The sequence below is a fragment of the Papio anubis genome, chromosome 16 (assembly GCF_008728515.1).
Source record: "Papio anubis isolate 15944 chromosome 16, Panubis1.0, whole genome shotgun sequence".
In the NCBI taxonomy this organism is placed as follows: domain Eukaryota; kingdom Metazoa; phylum Chordata; class Mammalia; order Primates; family Cercopithecidae; genus Papio; species Papio anubis.
Genome location: NC_044991.1, coordinates 20,060,143 through 20,078,332, shown reverse-complemented (window position 1 = coordinate 20,078,332; position 18,190 = coordinate 20,060,143). Strand labels below are relative to the sequence as shown.

The 18,190-nt window shown below is 48.9% G+C and overlaps 1 protein-coding gene and 1 pseudogene across 1 annotated transcript; both read right to left on the bottom strand.

Annotated features, from left to right (window-relative positions):
• Positions 1-4,373: 4,373 nt before the first annotated feature.
• Positions 4,374-5,411, bottom strand: LOC101011338 (annotated as a pseudogene).
• Positions 5,412-11,828: 6,417 nt separating this feature from the next.
• Positions 11,829-17,981, bottom strand: DUSP18 (dual specificity phosphatase 18). The gene is made up of 2 exons (XM_003905435.3): positions 17,558-17,981; positions 11,829-13,876 (listed from the first exon to the last, which is right to left on the bottom strand). The coding sequence occupies exon 2, from the start codon at positions 13,797-13,799 to the stop codon at positions 13,233-13,235; it is 567 nt and encodes a 188-aa protein (XP_003905484.1). The 5' UTR covers positions 13,800-13,876; positions 17,558-17,981; the 3' UTR covers positions 11,829-13,232.
• Positions 17,982-18,190: the final 209 nt, after the last annotated feature.

Sequence of the window (18,190 nt, the reverse complement as noted above, 5' to 3'; positions counted from 1 at the left end):
CGCAGGGTGGGAGGTAGGGGGTTGGGGGGGGTTAGAGAAGGCCTAGGAGGACCGGTGTGGGGTTTCCTGGTCCCAGGCTCCACCCAGGCTGCCTTACAGAAGGGGAAGTGGGCCTGGGCTGAGTCACTCATCACCCACCCTCTGACTCAGAGATGCCACTGGCCCAGCCCAGTCTCTGAGCAGCTTGGATACCTCTGGCCTCCACTCTCAGGCTTTGCCAGGCAGGATGGAGGGATGGATGGCTGTGGTCAAATCCTCCTTGGTGACTCAGGACCCTTTCCCATCCAACAGGCACCCACTGCCATAGTAGGGACCTCCCTGTACCACCCTCATTTCTAGGCCTTGTGGGATGCTTGGCTAATGAGTGAGCCTCACGTCAGATTAAAGCCTGCCCCTGGTGGTTGTGGGGACAGGTGACTGGGGTTGTGTGTGACCTGGGAGCTGATTTGTCACCAGATTCAGGACCATTAGACATTGAGGTGATTCCCTCAAGGCCACAGCCAAAGCCATCCCTATCACCCCTCCCAGTAGTGGGCACAGAGAGCACTGGATTGCGAGTCAAAAACTTGGGTTTGGCAGGATGTGGTGGCTCACGCCTGTAATTCCAGCACTTTGAGAGGCTGAGGGGGGCGGATCACCTGAAGTCAGGAGTTCAGGACCAGCCTGGCCAACACGGTGAAACCCCATCTGTACTAAAAATACAAAAAAATTAGCCAGGTGTGGTGGCATGTGCCTGTAATCCCAGCTACTCGGGAGGCTGAGGCAGAAGAAGTGCTTGAACCCAGGAGGCAGAGGTTGCACTGAGCTGTGATCATGCCATCACACTCCAGCCTGGGTGGCAGAGCGAAACATCCTCTCAAAAACAAAAGTCCGGGTTTCAGTCCTGACCCCTCCTACTTATGATGTGACCTCAGGCTGGGCTCTTCCTCTCACAGTATCCTTGGGAGTGAAGATCACCAAGATAACAGTGGGGAGGGAGGGTCCCATTGAAAGGTCGTTGTCCCTCCAGGCTCTGCTCCTCAATATTTCTGTTGCCTCAGGCAAGTCTCTTCACCTCTTTGAGCCTCAATCTCTGCATCCAGTCCCTGCTGGGAAGCCTTCTCTTTAGGTAAACAGGTGTTGCCTCCCTTCGGAAGCTCTGCTCCCCCCACAAGACCCCACCCCATTCCATGCCAAGCTGAGTTTGAAGCTCCAAACTCACAGGTGCAGGGAGCTCACCCCAGCTCCCTGCACCTGTCCAGGCAGGGCCCTGATCACATCCCACCATTAGGGCTGGATTCTCGTCTCTCTTCACTGGACTGGGCTCCAGGAGGGCTCAATGCTCTCTCCCGAGCACCGGCATAGCCTGTGGCATGGAGTGGGCAGGAGAGATTAGTCAAGAACAGAGACAGCAGAGTATGGTGGGTGCACCTGTAGTCCGAGCTCGGACTGCGAGCCAAGATCGCGCCACTGCACTCCAACTTGGGTGACAGAATGAGTCTCCATCTCAAAAAATAAATAAAAATAAATAAAAAAGAACAGGGGTTTTGGAGTTGGACTTATGCTTGAATCCTGGCTTCAGTACATCTGAGCTGTGTGATCTTGCGCAAGGTCCTCCCCACCTGTGCCTCTGTGCATTGAGTGGGGGCAGCAGTGGAACTTAACCCCCTACCAGCTTCTGGAGCTGTAATGGACAAAGGCCTAGGAAGGCCTCAGTCTTATCACAGATGCTTCCACTTCCTCCTCAAGGCTTCTCTTGTTATCTGCCCCACCCCTCCTCAGCCTGCCGGAGCACATTGAGAGTCCCCCAGGGATGCTCCTGCCAGAGCACAGCAGTGTGGATGCCAAGCCTCCAGTCCCCTTGTCCTGCCTCGGAGGAAGCCTGGGAAGCTGGGTCTGTGCTGGGCATCCTGCCATTGTGGACTTCGAAACAAAGACCTGTCTCAGGCCCAGCTGCCTGGTGCCCCTTCTACCCTCCCCTAGTGGCCCTTGGATTGGCATTCCAGGGGGCCACGGCAAACAAGGATCATGAAGAGTCCTTGTTTGCCCTGGCCCCCTGGAAGGAGCAGCTCCTTCATGCTACGCTGCCCTCAAATTAGCTCAGGGATGTCAAATCCTCCACCACTGCACTAAATAACTTCCTGGAAATAGCACAAAATACTTAACTGAGGGCCACTTAATGGAGGCCCACGAGAGGTTTTGAGCCACGGATGCACATGACAGACCCTATGTAGAGAAAAAATTGGAGGGGCTCGAGACAGGAGGCAGGGAGATTAGGGAAGACCTGTTGTTGTGGTCTAGGTAACTACATGACGGTGGGGACAGTGTTGGGGCAGAGTGGGTATCGGTTGTATTGATTTAGAATAACTATTAATCTCAAAACCTGATGGCTTAGAGCAACAAACATGTAGTATCTCACAGTTTCAGTGGATCAGGAATTCGGGAGTGGCTTAGTGGGTTTGTTCTGGCTGAGTTTCTCATGAAATTGTAGTCAAGATGCTGGCCTGAGCTTCAGTCATCTGAAAGCTTGGCTGGGGCTGAAGGATTTGTGATCCCCCAATGGGTTCACTTTGCCTGCTGCCTAGACAAAGCCGATTTATCAAGACAGGGGAATTACCAATACAGAAAGAGTAACTCACACAGAGCCTGCTGTGCAGGAGACCAGAGTTTTATTATTACAGAAATCAGTCTCCCCGACCATTCAGGGAGCAGAGTTTTTAAGGACAACTTGGTGGGTTGGGGGAAGCCAGTGAGACAAGAGTGCTGATTGGTCAGGGATGAAATCCCAGGATGTTGAAGCTGTCTTCTAGTGCCCAGTCAGTTCTTGGGTGGGGGCCACAAGATCAGACGAGCTAGTTTATCCATCTGGGTGGTGCCAGCTGATCCATCAGGCACAGGATCTGCAAAATATCTCGAGCACTGATCTTAGGAGCAGTTTAGGGAGGGTCAGAATCTTGCAGCCTCCAGCTGCACGACTCCTAAACCATAATTTCTAATCTTGTGGCCAATGTTAGTCCTATATAGGCAATCTAGTCCCTAGGCAAGAAAGAGGTCTGCTTTGGGAAAGGGCTGTTATCATCTTCATTTTAATCTATAAACTATAAACTAGGTTTCTCCGAATGTTAGTTCAGCCTATGCCCAGGAATGAACAAAGACAGCTTGGAGGTTAGAAGCAAGATGGAGTCGATTAAGTTAGATCTCTTTCACTGTGTCAGTCACAGTTTTGCAAAGATGGTTTCAGATTTACATTCGAAATGGGGCATTCACGTGGCTGTTGGCAGGAGGCCTCAGTTCCTTGCCATGGGGGCTTCTCCATAGGGCCCCTTGAGTGTCCTCAACACAGAGTAGTTGGTGTCCACCAGAGTGAGTGATTCAAGAGAGCCAGAAACCACAAAGTCCTTTTAAATCTAATCTCAAAGGTCACACTCTGTCATTTCTCCAGTATCTTATTGGTTACCAGTCTATTTAATATGAGCCCTTCCCACATTGACTACACAAGGGCAGGACTACCAGGAAGACGGGATTACTGAGGACATCTCTGAAGCTAGCTACAGTATCAGTGAATATCTGTCGCGTGAGTGATTGAGGACTTGAGGACATAGCCTGGAGCCCTATGAGGAATTAGCCTGGGAGCATTCTGTTCTGGGTGGGGTCTTGTCAGCCACACCTCTGCATCCTCCCTAACCAAGTACTGCACAGTCCTCGCCCGCAGCATGCACTTAGTAGATGTTTCCTCAGTGAGGGCTAGTGGCTGCCTTCTGTGCTCCCCACCACTGGCAGGACAAGGCCTGGGCTCCCTGGCCTGGTATGTGAAGCCCTGGATGTTCTGATGTTTCTAAGCCTGCCCCACTGCCCTGAACCCTTCGGCTATTGGGGACCACCCCTGTTCTCTATGCCTGCTTAAGTCTCTCAGTGTCTAGGTCTCCTGCAGCCCTATCCTATCCCGACTACCACAACCCTCATGTGCCCCCTTCCTCCTCCTTTTTTTTTTTTGAGACAGAGTCTTGCTCTGTTGCCCAGGCTGGAGTGCAGTGGTGCGATCTCAGCTCACTGCAACCTCTGCCTCCTGGGTTCAAGCGATTCTCCTGCCTCAGCCTCCTGAGTAGCTGGAACTACAATTGCACACCACCATGCCCGGCTAATTTTTTTGTATTTTAGTAGAGACTAGGTTTCACCATGTTGGCCAGGCTGATCTGCCCACCTCGGCCTCCCAAAGTGCTTGGGATACAGCCCTAAGCCACCATGCCTGGCTGCCTCCCTCCTTCCCTAAGCACTGCCAGCATCCCAGCTGCACCTGCTGCCTAGGCTGGGAATTTCTGTTTGTATGTTTAGACTTTCTCTGGAGAAGAACCCTTATTACGCTGGAGCCCAAAATCAATCAAGCCAAAGCAAAGTTCCCTGTTTTTATTTATTTTTATTTATTGAGGAATAAACAGTCTTTATTGGGCTCAGAGCAGGAGTCCATGGGTCTTGAGTACATCTGTGTATTTGTGTTTCCTTCTCCACGTTCTTTTCGGCCTGTTTCTGTAGCCTCATGAGCTGGTTTCTTTTTTTTTTTTTTGAGATGGAGTCTCGCTCTGTCGCAGAGGCTGGAGTGCAGTGGCGTGATCTCGGCTCACTGAAAGCTCTGCCTCCCGGGTTCACGCCATTCTCTTGCCTCAGCCTCCTGAGTAGCTGGGACTACAGGTGCCCACCACCACACCCGGATTTTTTTTTTTTTTTTTTTTTTTTTTTAGTAGAGACGGGGTTTCACCGTGTTAGCCAGGATGGTTTCGATCTTCTGACCTCGTGATCCGTCCACCTCCGCCTCCCAAAGTTCTGGGATTACAGGCGTGAGCCCCCGCGCCCGGCCATCTCATGAGCTGTTTCTTATTCTGGTAGTGGATCTTGGCCTTCTTCCTCTTCTCCTGCAGGGCGGCTGTCACTGTCTGGTACTTCCAGCCAACCTTGTGAGCCAGGTGCCCCAGGTAGGCAAACTTCCTTGTAGGCTTCAGACTCACGACCTGGAAGGCAGCAGGAACCACCACCTGCTTTTTCGTCATAGGGCGGTGGGATGCCATTACACACCTTGAAGTAGTCCCGGGCGGCCTGGCCTCCTTGGTCTCCTTGCCCCACCGTCCACCAGAAGATGCGTCCGGGGACCTGGAAGTGGTGGGGGCCCAGAAGTGGCAGGTGCATCGGGAAGGGTTGCTCCGTTTATGCGCTTGCGGAGGAAGGCCAGGTACTTCAACTTGTTTCTATGGACATTGCCAGAAATGTTGATGTCCCCGCAGTGTATGACCACCACCTTCGGGCCTTCTTAGCCACCATGGCTGTCAGGAAGCCCAGGAGAGAGCCTATAGTCCCAGCTACTTGGGAGGCTGAGGTGGGAGGCTGTAGTGGGCCATGATTACACTACTGCACTCCAGTCTGGGTAACAGAGTGCGGAAAAAAAAAAAAAGGGTCTTGCTCTGTTGCTGAGGACGCAGTGCAGTGGTGCCATCATAGTTCAATGCAGCCTTGACTTCCTTGGGCTCAAGCGATCCTTCCACCTCAGCCTCCCGAGTAGCTGGGACTACAGGTGTGCACCACTATGCTGGGCTATTTTTTTTTTTTTTTTTTAACTTTTTGTAGAGAAGGAGCCTCACTATGTTGCCCAGGCTGATAGCAAATTCCCAAGCTCAAGTGATGCTCCTGCCTCAGTCACCCAAATTGCTGGGATTACAGGCATGAGCCACTGCACTTGGCCTCTAAGGACATTTAGATTTAACATCCCAGGATAGGAAAGCAGGGCTGTGTGCTTTAAGGTCAAGAGCTACCTGCCCCCTGGGATTTGTAATTAGATCACCATCTCAACATTGGTCATTCTGAGAAATCCTCAGGGCCAACAGCATGTTCCTGTTTATCTGACAGGGCATTATAAACTTCACAGAAACTTCTCAAACCAAATTTAATTGACTTTGGAAAGAAAGTGCTTCCTCACTTTTGGAGAATGTTAAAGGTTCATGTAATCAAACAGAGGCCTAGAATCCCTGTTCTAAGCCAGGGTGTTAGGCTACGGGACCATTTCTTTCTCCCCTACTATAGGACTGCATTCAAACCTCAACATGACCTTCTTCCTAGGTCGTCTGAGTAAAAGGTTGCTCTACTCTGAGTCCAAAAGAACAGCGTGAACTGTTTGGGAAAAGGACGTGGACCCTCTCAAAAGCCCTCAACCTTAACCTCTCCCACTTAGGAGATGAAATCCTGATCTCATCATGTCCAATTCTGAATATTTAAAAAGAGAGTTAAAAAGGAGGAATGGCTGGGCCCAGTGGCTCATGCCTGTAATCCCAGCACTTTGGGAGGCTGAGGAGGAAGGATCACTTGAACCGAGGAGTTTGAGACCAGCGTGGCCAACAGAGTGAAACCCTCTATTTTGTATAACAATATAAAAAGTGATTACAATTTTAAAAAGGAGGTATGAAAATTATGTTTACTCAACTATGAAAAAATGCTCAGGAGGAAGGACCTAGATCACAATACTAACATGTTGACTTGGTTAGGAAGATGGGGATATTGTGGCTGGACCGTATTTGTTTCCCCTTTTCTACGAATGAGCATGTAAAATGAATTTCTGGGCTGGGTGCAGTGACTCACACCTGTAATCCCAGCACTTTGGGAGGCCAAAGCAGATGGATCACCTGAGGTCAGGAGTTTGAGACCAGCCTGGCCAACATGGTGAAACTTTGTCTCTACTAAAAATACAAAAAAAAAAAAAAAAATTAGTTGGGTGTGGTGGCGGGCACCTGTAATCTCAGCTACTTGGGAGGCTGAGGCAGAACTGCTTGAAACCGGGAGGCGCAGATTGCAGTGAGCCGAGATCAGGCCATTGCACTTTAGCCTGGGTAACAGAGCAAGATTCTGTCTCAAAAAAAAAAAAAAAAAATTCTGGCCGGTGTAGTGGGTCACGCCTATAATCCCAGCACTTTGGGAAGCCAAGACAGATAGATCACTTGAGCTCAGGAATTTGAGACCAGCCTGGGCAACATGGTGAGACCCTGTCTCTAAAAAAATTTTTTAAATATTTTAAAAATAGGCCAGGCGTGATGACTCACACCTGTAATCCCAGCACTTTGGGAGGCCGAGGCAGGCAGGTCACAAGGTCAGGATATCGAGACCATCCTGGCTAACACGGTGAAACCCCGTTTCTACTAAAAGTACAGAAAATTAGCCGGGCGTGGTGGCGGGCGCCTGTAGTCCTAGCTACTCAGGAGGCTGAGGCAGGAGAACGGCGTAAACCCAGGAGGCGGAGCTTGCAATGAGCTGAGATTGTGCCACTGCACTGCAGCCTGGGCAACAGTGCAAGACTCTGTCTCAAAAAAAAAAATAATAATAATAATAATTAGCTGGGTATGGTGGTGAGTGCCTCTAAGTTCCAGTTACTCAGGAGGCTGAGGTAAGAGGATCACTGGAGGCTGGGAGGTTGAGGCTGCAGTGGGTCGTGATCACACCACAGTATCTAGCCTGGGCAACAGAATAAGACCATCTCAAAAAAAAAATTTTTTTTTTTTTCAGTTAAAAAAAAAAGCAAGTCCTCAGGGTTCCAGTTCTAAGTAAGATAGATAAAGCACAGTCTGTGTCTCCCACTGGCTGCAACTAAAAGCCCTGGAAAGAATGCATCTGAGGATTCTGAAAAAGAAATATTAACAAGGCTGGGTGCAGTTGTTCATGCCTGTAATCCCAGAACTTTGGGATGCTGAGGCAGGAGGATCACTTGAGGCCAGGAGTTAGAGACCAGCCTGGGCAACACAGTGAGACTCTGTCTCCAGAAAAAATTTTTTTTTTTGGTAGCAGCAGTAGCAGTGGCGGCCAGAAAAGCACCTAAAACTCTGACAGAGTGGAATCCTTTCATCTATCCAAAGCATCTGCGATCTGAAAAGTAGAAGAGGGGAATCTCTGTTGCCTTTTTTCTCTCTTCATCCTGTCACCTGGCCCAAGAGCACACCCCGCCATGGAAGGTACGTAACAGAGCAGGGAGACTAAAAGTCCCAATTTCTAGCTAAAGGGCCAGGAAAATGAGGGGTCTTGAAAGCTGGAGAGTGTGGGCGAGAATGTGGACAGGAGAGAGCTTGTGAAATAGATCCCATTAAGTTGCACATGAATGTGTAGGCTCACATGCATACATCTGACTCTAAACAGTATTCCAGTGAATGAGAACTGAACTATTAGGCAGAACACCCAGGTTTCAGACTGGTCACTGGGTGGCATAAGCTTAGGACTGTTCTGATTTACATGGCAAAGGCTTTGAAACTGAACTGATATTGGAACTACAACAGCCCACAGGAGACAGATCAGAACTGAACCTAAGAGGGTCAACTGCCTCCTAAAACAAAAACCCGACATTTTCCGTGGGATTTAAACAAGACCTGCTCAAAATGCCTGGGATACAATCAAAATTACACACAAAGAATGAGGAAAGTCTGGACCCTGAGATGACCCAGATGTTGGAATTATCAGAAAAAGACAATGGAGTTTCACTTCTGTTGCCCAGGCTCGAGGTCAATAGTGTGATCTCGGCTCACTGCAACGTCCACCTCCTGGGTTCAAGCAATTCTCCTGCCTCAGCCTTCTAGGTAGCTGTGATTACAGGTGCCCGCCACCACATCCAGATAATTTTTTGCATTTTTAGAGACAGGGTTTCAACATGTTGGCCAGGCTGGTCTCGAACTCCTGACCTCAGGTAATCCACCCGCCTCAGCCTCCCAAAATGCTGGGATTATAGGCATGAGCCACCACGTCCAGCCCAGAAAAAGACTTTAAAAATGAAAGATGGAAAGTCTTAACGGAGAAATAGAGGACAAAGAAAACAATCGAATAGGAATTTTATTTTTTTAAATAAGTTTCTTTTTTAAATTTTATTTTATTTTATTTTATTTTTTTTTTGAGACGGAGTCTCGCTGTGTCACCCAGGCTGGAGTGCAGTGGCCGGATCTCAGCTCACTGCAAGCTCCGCCTCCCGGGTTTTTACGCCATTCTCCTGCCTCAGCCTCCCGAGTAGCCGGGACTACAGGCGCCTGCCACCTCGCCCGGCTAGTTTTTCGTATTTTTTAGTAGAGACGGGGTTTCACCGTGTTAGCCAGGATGGTCTTGAACTCCTGACCTCGTGATCCGCCCGTCTCGGCCTCCCAAAGTGCTGGGATTACAGGCTTGAGCCACCGCGCCCGGCCTCTTTTTTTAATTTTAATATTTATTTATTGAGATGGAGTTTCGCTCTTGTCACCCAGGCTGAAGTACAGTGGTGCAACCACCGCCTCCTAGGTTCAAGTGATTCTCCTAAGCCTCTGGAGTAGCTGGGACTATAGGTACGTGCCACCATGCCTGGCTAACTTTTGTATTTTTAGTAGAATAGACACGGTTTCACCATGTTGACCAGGCTGGTCTCAAACTCCTGAACTCAGGTGATCCACCTGCCTCAGCCTCCCAAACTGGAGGGATTACAGGCTAAATAAGAATTTTATAACTAAGAAAACATAAGAATCAAGATTTGGAAATGATGTTTCTGACCTATTCCCTGGAAAATGTGAATGTTACTTTATATGACAAAGGAGACTGCAGATGTAACTTATGCAGATGTAACTGATTTTATTTTTATTTTAGTGGGCTCATTCTAATCACGTGAGTCTTTTAAAGGAGAGTGATTCTCTTTGGCTGGACTTAGATGTAACAGAAGGAAAAGTTAGAGGTATTTAAAGTGTGAGAAAAATTCAACCCATTTCCGGAGGGGGACACATAGAAAGCACCAGAATGTGGGCAGCTTCTACAGAGAAAAGGCCAGCCCCCAGCTGACAGCTAAGAAAACAGGGTCCTCTACTCTACAACTGCAATGAACTAAATTCAGCCAAGAACCCAAGTGAACACAGAAGCAAATTCTTCCTCAGAGCCTCCAGGGAAAAACACATTTGGTTTTGGCCTTATGAAACGTGATTTTGACCTTGTGAGACTTTAAGCAGAGGACTAGTCAAGTCCAGTCAAACTTCTGACCTACAGAAATTGTGAGAAAATATATGGATGTTGTTTTAAGCCACTAAGACACCAAGTTTGTGATAATTTGTTACAGCACCAAGAGTAAACTGCTCATTATCCAAAATGAGCAGCAGAGAGAAAAAAAAAATTTTTTTTTGAAACAGGGTCTCACTTTGTCACCCAGGCTGGAGTGCAGTGGCACAATATTGGCTCACTGCAGCCTTGACCTCCTGGTCTCAAGTGATCTCTCACTTCAGCCCCAACAAACAGCTGGTGCATGCCACCACACCCACCTAGAGAAAAAAAATTTTTTTAAATGAATAGTCTCAGGAATTCATGGACAATGTCAGAAGGTCTAATGTTCATATTATCAGTGACACAGAAGTAAAGGACAGTATGGTGCAGAAAACAATATTTGAAGAAATCATAGCTGAGAACTTCCCAGATTTCTGAAACACAATCAGGTGGCTCTGTGAACTCTGATAAGGATAACCCAAAGAAATCCATGTCCATATACATCATAGTCAAACTGATGAGAACCAAAGACAAGCAGAAAATCTTAAAAAGCAGCTGGGGAAAAATAAAGCATTGCCTGTTGGGAAACAATAGTTAGAATGCCTCTGGATTTCTGAGAAAAAACCATGGGGGCCGGAAGGCATAGAACAATTTTTCTTTTTTTTTTTTTTTGAGATGGAGTCTTGCTCTGTTGCCCAGGCTGGAGTGCAATGTCGTGATCTTGGCTCACTGCAACCTCTGCCTCCCAGGTTCAAGTAATTATCCTGTCTCAGCCTCTAATCTCAGTAGCTGGAATTACAGGCACTAGCCACCACGCCCTGCTAACTTTTGTATTTTTAGCAGACACGAGGCTTTTGCCATGTTGGCCAGGCTGGTCTCGAACACTTGACCTCAAATGATCTGGCCACCCCTACCTCCCAAAGTGCTGGCATTACAGGCATGAGCCGCCACGCCCGGCCTCAATTGTATTTCTATATACTAACAATGAGCAAGTGGAAAAAAACTACAACAGCCCCCGCAAGTGAAATATAGTTTGAGACCCATTCATGGATCTCAAATCCAAAAATCTGAAATGCTCAAAATCTAAAACTTTTTGAGAGCTGAAATGACTTCAAAGGAAACACTCATTTAAGCATTTTGGATTTTCGAGTTGGGATGCTCAACTAGTATTTGCTTCAGGTAAAGCAAATATTAACCTGAAAATAATCCAAATATTTCTGGTCCCAGGCATTTCTTTTTTTTTCTTTTCTTTTCCCTTTTTTTTTTTTTTTTTTGAGATGGAGTCTCATTCTTGTTGCTCAGGCTGGAGTGCAATGGTGCAATCTCGTTTCACTGCAACCTCTGCCTCCCAGGTTCAAGTGATTCTTCTGCCTCATCTCCCAAGTAACTGGGATTACAGGCACCCAGCTGTAAAAGAAAAAGCATTTGGCTTCCACTGGAATCTGGAGCCACAGTTCGGTGTCAAACAGAGCAGCTGTGCTTCTGTTTCAAATGCTGTTTGCTGAAAACCTCTGGATCAGAACAGGTGGTCTTGAGCCAGGTCCTTGGCACCGAGGGGATGTGAACAATCCTGAATTCCAGGGCCTACTGATGGAGTCTGCTCGTTAGTCCCTTTGACACTGCCCCTTATGAATCCCAGTAGTCAGCCAGGGTGCCAAGTTTTCATATTGATTCTAAACAAGGCTGCAATCACTGTTTAGAAGTAATTGGGGGATACTGGAATTGTGCTCCTTGCTTCAGAACCCCTAGATTGCACCTAGATTAAACAAGATGGAAGCTCTCAAAAGGCTCTAAGTCTAGGCCTCCTCTGAGGTAGGGTCTGAAAGGACTTAAACCATTTTTTTTCTTTTACACAGGGTAACTTTTTGGAACAGTACTTTATAACAATAAAGGGCTGTGCACAGAAAGGAGAAATGCCATTATGAGGATGTGTGTGCCGACCTGGGACCAGCAGGGTTAAAGAGTCTATCATTCATGATGAGAGCTGCCATTTGCACTAAGCACACACCATGGGCCAGGCATTATGCCAAGAAATTGTTGAATCTTCATGACAACTCTGTAAGAAAAGGGATGTCATTGGACCGATGAGGACACTGATGCTCCCAGGGGTCCAGGTTGCATGAAGAGGAGGTGACAGGGCTGGGCACTGGTCCAAAGCTCCAGCCTTCCAAGCCAAGGCCCGAGAGAGGAACCCGAGGCCTGATGTCAGGCCTGTTTTTCTCATGTGCCCTGGAGAAGGGGACCAACACCATCTTTCGTCAAAGTTTGGTGAGGGATGGCCAAGAGCTCTTTGAAACTTTGCCATGTACAATAGTACTCACAATTTTTTTTTTTTTTAATTTTTCATACAGTGGTATCCGGGTGCAGTGGCTCACCAACACTTTGGGAGGCTGAGGCAGGAGGATTGCTTGAGGCCAGGAGTTTGAGACCAGTCTGGGCAACATAGTAAAACCTCATCTCTATAAAAAAAGAAAAAAAATGAGGCGGGCATGGTGGCACACATCTGTAGTCCCAGCCACTCAGCAGGCTAAGGTAAAGAGGATCACTTGAGCCTGAGAGGTTGTGGCTACAGTGAGCCATCATCACACTACTGCACTCTAGCATGGGTGACAGAGCAAGACGGTCTCAAAAAAAGAAAAAAAAATTAAACAGTGGAATGTTTTCTTTAGAAACTACCTTATGCATAAGTACAATCTAGAAAACCAGAATTGGGCCACTTGTAGTGAAGGTGGAAGCACAGGTGGCCTGGGACCCCCCAGGATTCCTGGAGCGCTGCCTGAAGGCCATTTATCTAGCAGATTGGCACTTACTGTGAGAAGCGCAAGAGGTACCATGATGCTTAAGGCTCTGGCTCTGGCTCTGGGTATGAAAGAACGAGGTGGAATTGTAGCAGATTCATTCCTGGGTCACTCGGTTTTGGGGAGGGCTGCAGGATTCCAGGCCTGCCATGTGCAATGGGTGCTGGCCTCTTTCTTCTGGGCACCATCTGCCTCAATCTATCCCCTGGCCAGCAGAGGCCTGTCACTCACAGGGCAGAAAACTGACCTTCACCATTTCACAACTAGTGAGTTCACTCTTTAAAAAAATGGATTATAAAGTTAAAAGCTACAGCAACTCTTTTTCCTTGTGCTCATAAAAGGCATCATCTGTTTTTTTCTGTATAAACAAAAGTAGAATGTTCACGTTTGGATCTTGGTGTAGAATCAACAATAGATCTGTACCCCTGACTCCAATGCAGGGGCTGGTGGGATGGCTCACAGTGGAATCATCAAACGGACTTCCTTCTCATAGATGTCAGGGATCATTCCCATTGGGGAACTGACCATGTGCACGGTGTTCTTGCCAAACAACTGAAACTCATAGTGGATGAGCTGCTCCCAAAAGCCGCTATTGGGTCGGATGATGGGCCGGCATGACTTGGTCCACGTGTGGGCGTCCAGCAGGGACATGGCGTGGTACTTCATGAGGTAGGCGAGGCACAGGGCGGCTGAGCGGCTCACACCAGCAGCGCAGTGCAGCAGAGTACGGCCCTGCTTCATCTCCACGCTGTGGATATGGTCAGCAATAGGGTCAAAGAAGTCACAGAGACGTGAGTTAGGGGCATCAGCTACAGGTACCTGCATGTACTGGATATCCTCATACAAGGTGTTCACTACCTCCACTGAGACATTGATGACCATGGTGATCTGGTTGCTAGACAGCATGAGCTTGTTGTTGGCGGCCACACCATTGCTGATATACAGGCTCTTGGTTATCTGCGAGAGGCCACTGACTGAGGGCTGCCGGAACTGAACTGGGAAGGCACACGAGGGTGCTGTCATCAAGGCGGTCGGTCAGAGGTCAGTAGTCAGCGAAGCATGAAGGCTGCATCTTTCTGCTAGGCTGTGTCCATGGAAAACTGCAGGGAGGGAGAGGATGTTTAGAGGGCAGGTGCCCAGAGGGCCAAATCCAGGGGATCCCTGGGAAATGGATGGATAGGCCTATAGCATTCCCCACGGTAGTCCTCTGATCATCACAGCAGAATTACCCAGCAAACTCATTTAAAGCACTGATACCCAGGTCCCTCTCCAAACCCACAGAGTCAGACTCTCAGGATGAAGAGCATGAATCTGCATTTTCCGCATGCTTCTCAGGTGGTCTAATGTGCACTGCCCTATAGGACAAAGGGCAGGTCCCCAAGTCTGGCACTTGAGGCCTCCCTTGAGGGGTCCCACAGTTCTAGTTGGGCAGATGACTTGTGTCCCTCAGGTGTGCCCTGGTCTGACTCTCCATTTAAGCTCACACAGTCCTCTTCTTGCTGCTCTTCCAAATTCTCTCCTTCCTTCCAGTCCCTCTGAATGGGAACCACTTGTACAGTCTTCCTCCTCAGTCTTCCGACTTTACGCCCAAATCATAAGGCCCTGAGCCAGTGGCATGGAACCAGAGCCGATTGTGCTGGCAGTCACTGAGGAGGTTGGTCTAAGAGTAGGGAGGGTCCCCATTTTCCCCCTCTAAGAACAATCTCTTTAAAGAGATAGGATATGCCCATGTGAAGCTGATGTCAAATGCAAAGTCCTAAATTGTTAGACATGCTCCTGCACCTTGCCTCTGAAGAGGGCGTGGGAAAGGGAGTGGCTAAAAGCTTCCTGAAGTCAGCATAATGGGCACCACAGCAACCCCACGGGCAAGCACAGAGAGGCAGCAGGGCCTCAGGAAGACCTGCCACACCTGCATCATGCTGCCTTCAGCAGAGCTGGGAAATGCACCCCAAGGAGAGGCAAACTCCCTGCCTTCACCCACTTGACAGACTCAGCCACCAAGTAATCGCCATAGGGGTTCAGCCACAGATCTGCTTCCTGCGCCGCAGACCAGGCAGTCGTTGGTGCTCTTCAGGTGCGGCCCAGGTCCCTGGAGCGTTCCTTAAGACTCTCGGACCCTCACTTTCTCAGTCTTAAAACAAAGCTGCAAAACCAGGACATCTTTATACGTCCCACTGAAATAGGCCCATTTCGATTTAGATCACACCTTTCAAGGCCAAATGGCAGTCTTCACCAGGCATGAGAAATGAGGAGCCAAAGTTTTGTTTCCCTGCTTAATATATTTCAGTGGCTATCCACTGTCAGGATAAGATGGAGCCACTTAGTTTGGCTGTCAAGGCCATTTGTGACCTGGCTCCTGCCTGTCTCTCTAGCCTCTTATTAGGCTTCCCCATGCTCTGAAGGGCCTCAGGTGAACTGAGCCACTTACAGTTCCTTAGGGACAGCCTGTCCTCTCCAGCTAGTGGCCTTTGCCTCTGCTGATCTCTCAGTCCCTTTCCTTATGAACTTACTAGATCCTGATCTGGTCCATTCAGCAGAAGACTGCAGAATTCTGAGGAGCTTTAAGATACCAACTCAAAGGTAACTGTTTTAAGGGAAATCTTCTTAGATCACACCCCTCCCTCATGTTTGACCGACTCTCTGCTCCAGGCTTTCTTAGCCCTGTGTTCTCTCCTTCCTAACACTTATTGAAGATGTGGTTTTGCCCTGATCTGCCTGATTATTTGATGAATGTCTGTCTCTCCCACAGACTGTGAGCCCTCTAGGGATATGACGGTGTCTATCTTCACTCCCACTCTATCACCAACTAGTACCAAGGGCTGTGTCCCCACAAGTAGGTGCTTGATAAATATTTGTTGAATGAAGAAATAACTCCCAACAGCTATGACTCTGCCTTCTGAGAGGTTTTTCTGGAAAAAATGACTTCTCTGGCCATGTTTCTCTAGAATTCCAGGGAGGGGCTAGGTGGGGATGGGGGTGGTTCTGAGGCTACCAAAGAGAAAGACTAAAGGTTGTATAGGCAAATTCTACCTGCCAATGCCCTAGACTCAAATGCATCAGACTCATCCCAGGAAGGACAGAGAGGGCTGGCTTGTTATAAAGGTGATATGAAGGGCAAAGAAAAAGCCTCCTGAACCCAGATGGAAGCCTAAATGCTAAGGAATATTCTGGATCCTCATCAGAAAATCCAGAGAGAAGTGAACTGACGTCCCCCCAAACCAGTGCCCAGTGGGTAACGGGAATACAGGAATGTGCTGTTCATCACAGCAACTAAAAGTTTGCAGAAGTGACAATGCTCTTGTGGGTGAGGGCAGTGATGGGGGGAGTCATTTTCATGCTAGTAAAGAAGTATCTATCAGGGCTGGGCATGGTGGCTCATGCCTATAATCCCAGCACTTCGGGAGGCTGAGGCAGGAAAAGGTCAGGAGTTCAAGACCAGCCTGACCAACATGGTGAAACCTCATCTCTCCTAAAAATACAAAAATTAGCCAGGCGTGGTGGCATGGGCCTGTAGTTCCAGCTACTAAGGTGGCTGAGACAGGAGAACTGCTTGAACCCGGGAGGTAGAGGTTGCAGCGAGCCAAGATCCCGCCACTGCACTATAGCCTGGGCGACAGTGTGAGACTCCATCTAAAAAAAAAGAAAAAGAGGTCGGGCGCGGTGGCTCAAGCCTGTAATCCCAGCACTTTGGGAGGCCGAGACGGGTGGATCACGAGGTCAGGAGATCGAGACCATCCTGGCTAACACGGTGCAACCCTGTCTCTACTAAAAAAAAATACAAAAAACTAGCTGGGCGAGGTGGTGGGCGCCTGTAGTCCCAGCTACTCGGGAGGCTGAGGCAGGCGTATGGTATAAACCCGAGAGGCGGAGCTTGCAGTGACTGAGATCTGGCCACTCCACTCAAGCCTGGGCGAAAGAAAAAAACAAATATCAGAAAAATAAAAAACTAGCGGGGAAAAAAAAAAAGAAAAGAAATATCTATCAGGCACTGTATTAGGTGTTGGAGATACTGAAATGTACAAGACAGGCACGGCCCCTTTTCTCAGAGAGCTCAAAGTCTAGCGGGAGAAACAGATAGTAAACAGGCAATTACAGGCAGACAGAGCTTGAAAATAGGATAACAGTACCTACCTTACAAGGATGTTGTGAAATTAAATGAGAAAACCCACGTAGAGTTTTATCAGGGCTTGGCATAGAGTAAACCCTCTAAAAATGATAAGTATTTTTCTTGCTTCTGATAGGGAAGTTAAAATGCAGGGCTCTGTGAAAGGGAAGTGTAAAGAGATTTCTTCCAGGTTGGAGCCTAGGGAGTCGCAAAGACCGCCTGAAGAAATCACAAGAGATCTAAAGAATATTTAGCTTGAGGGGGAGAGAGGAGAAGAAAAAAATAGCAACTGGGTAGCAGTTCAGTTTCACCACTTTACAGCCTATGAAGTCTTTGGCTTCCCTCATCCGGTTCGATCTTCAAAGCAACCTAATCAGACCGGCGTCTAGATTTAATATTTCCATTTTACATAAGAGGAAGCTGAGACACAGCGGGGAAAAGGACTTGTTCAGTCATAAAGTAAGGAAGCCAATCTTTATGGTCTATTACGTGTGGGAAAAAAGAACAAACATCGCGGGGCGTTCGTCAAATACTAAGTTATGAACGTGGAACAAAGTCCAAGAGTTAAGGAGAGCGAGGCACCACTTCTAGGGGTGGGCCGGGTAGGTTTCCTGGGGGAGCTGGCATTGGAACAGGCTTCTTCCCCTGCGTGGTGTCAAGACCCCGAGGGTCTTACCTCTCTCCCTCAGGAGGGTGGGCGGGTTCGTTCAGGAAGTAGCCGCTTCCGGAAGCCTCAGGCGAGGTTCTTCGGGCGAAAGACCAGTCACGACCCGGGAGCCTCAATCTCCGCTGGCCTGGAGCTTTGGTTTCCATAGCAATGGTCTCGTCGCAGAAAGGAATCGCTTGTGCTGGGTCTTCAGAGAAATCCTGGCCTCCGCTCCAGGCCCCTGAGCAGCCCCACCCTGGCTCAACTGGTTACCCGCCCTGCCGGCAAGCCGGGGTCACTGCAGTCCCCGTGGCGAAGCAGGGTCAGCTCAGCTCACCGCACCCTACTCCATCCAGCCCTGCCCATCTCTACGGCAACGGGCCGGGTCGCACCAGGGCTGCAGCCGAGGGACAATCTCGCCGCTTCCGTAGCCGCCCGGGCTCTGTGCGCATGTGCGACACCCTCTCCCCGCCCCCGCCCCCTTATGCTTCTCCCAGGCAACCAGCCGCGCTCGGCTCCAGGCTCCGCCCAGGGTCTAATTCCAGGTCTGCGTGAGCCCAACGAACATGGCTCCCAACCGGCCTCCGCGCGCCCAACGAACATGGTTCCCAACCGGCCTCCACGCGCCCAACAAGCATGGTTCCCAACCGACCTCCAGTTTCC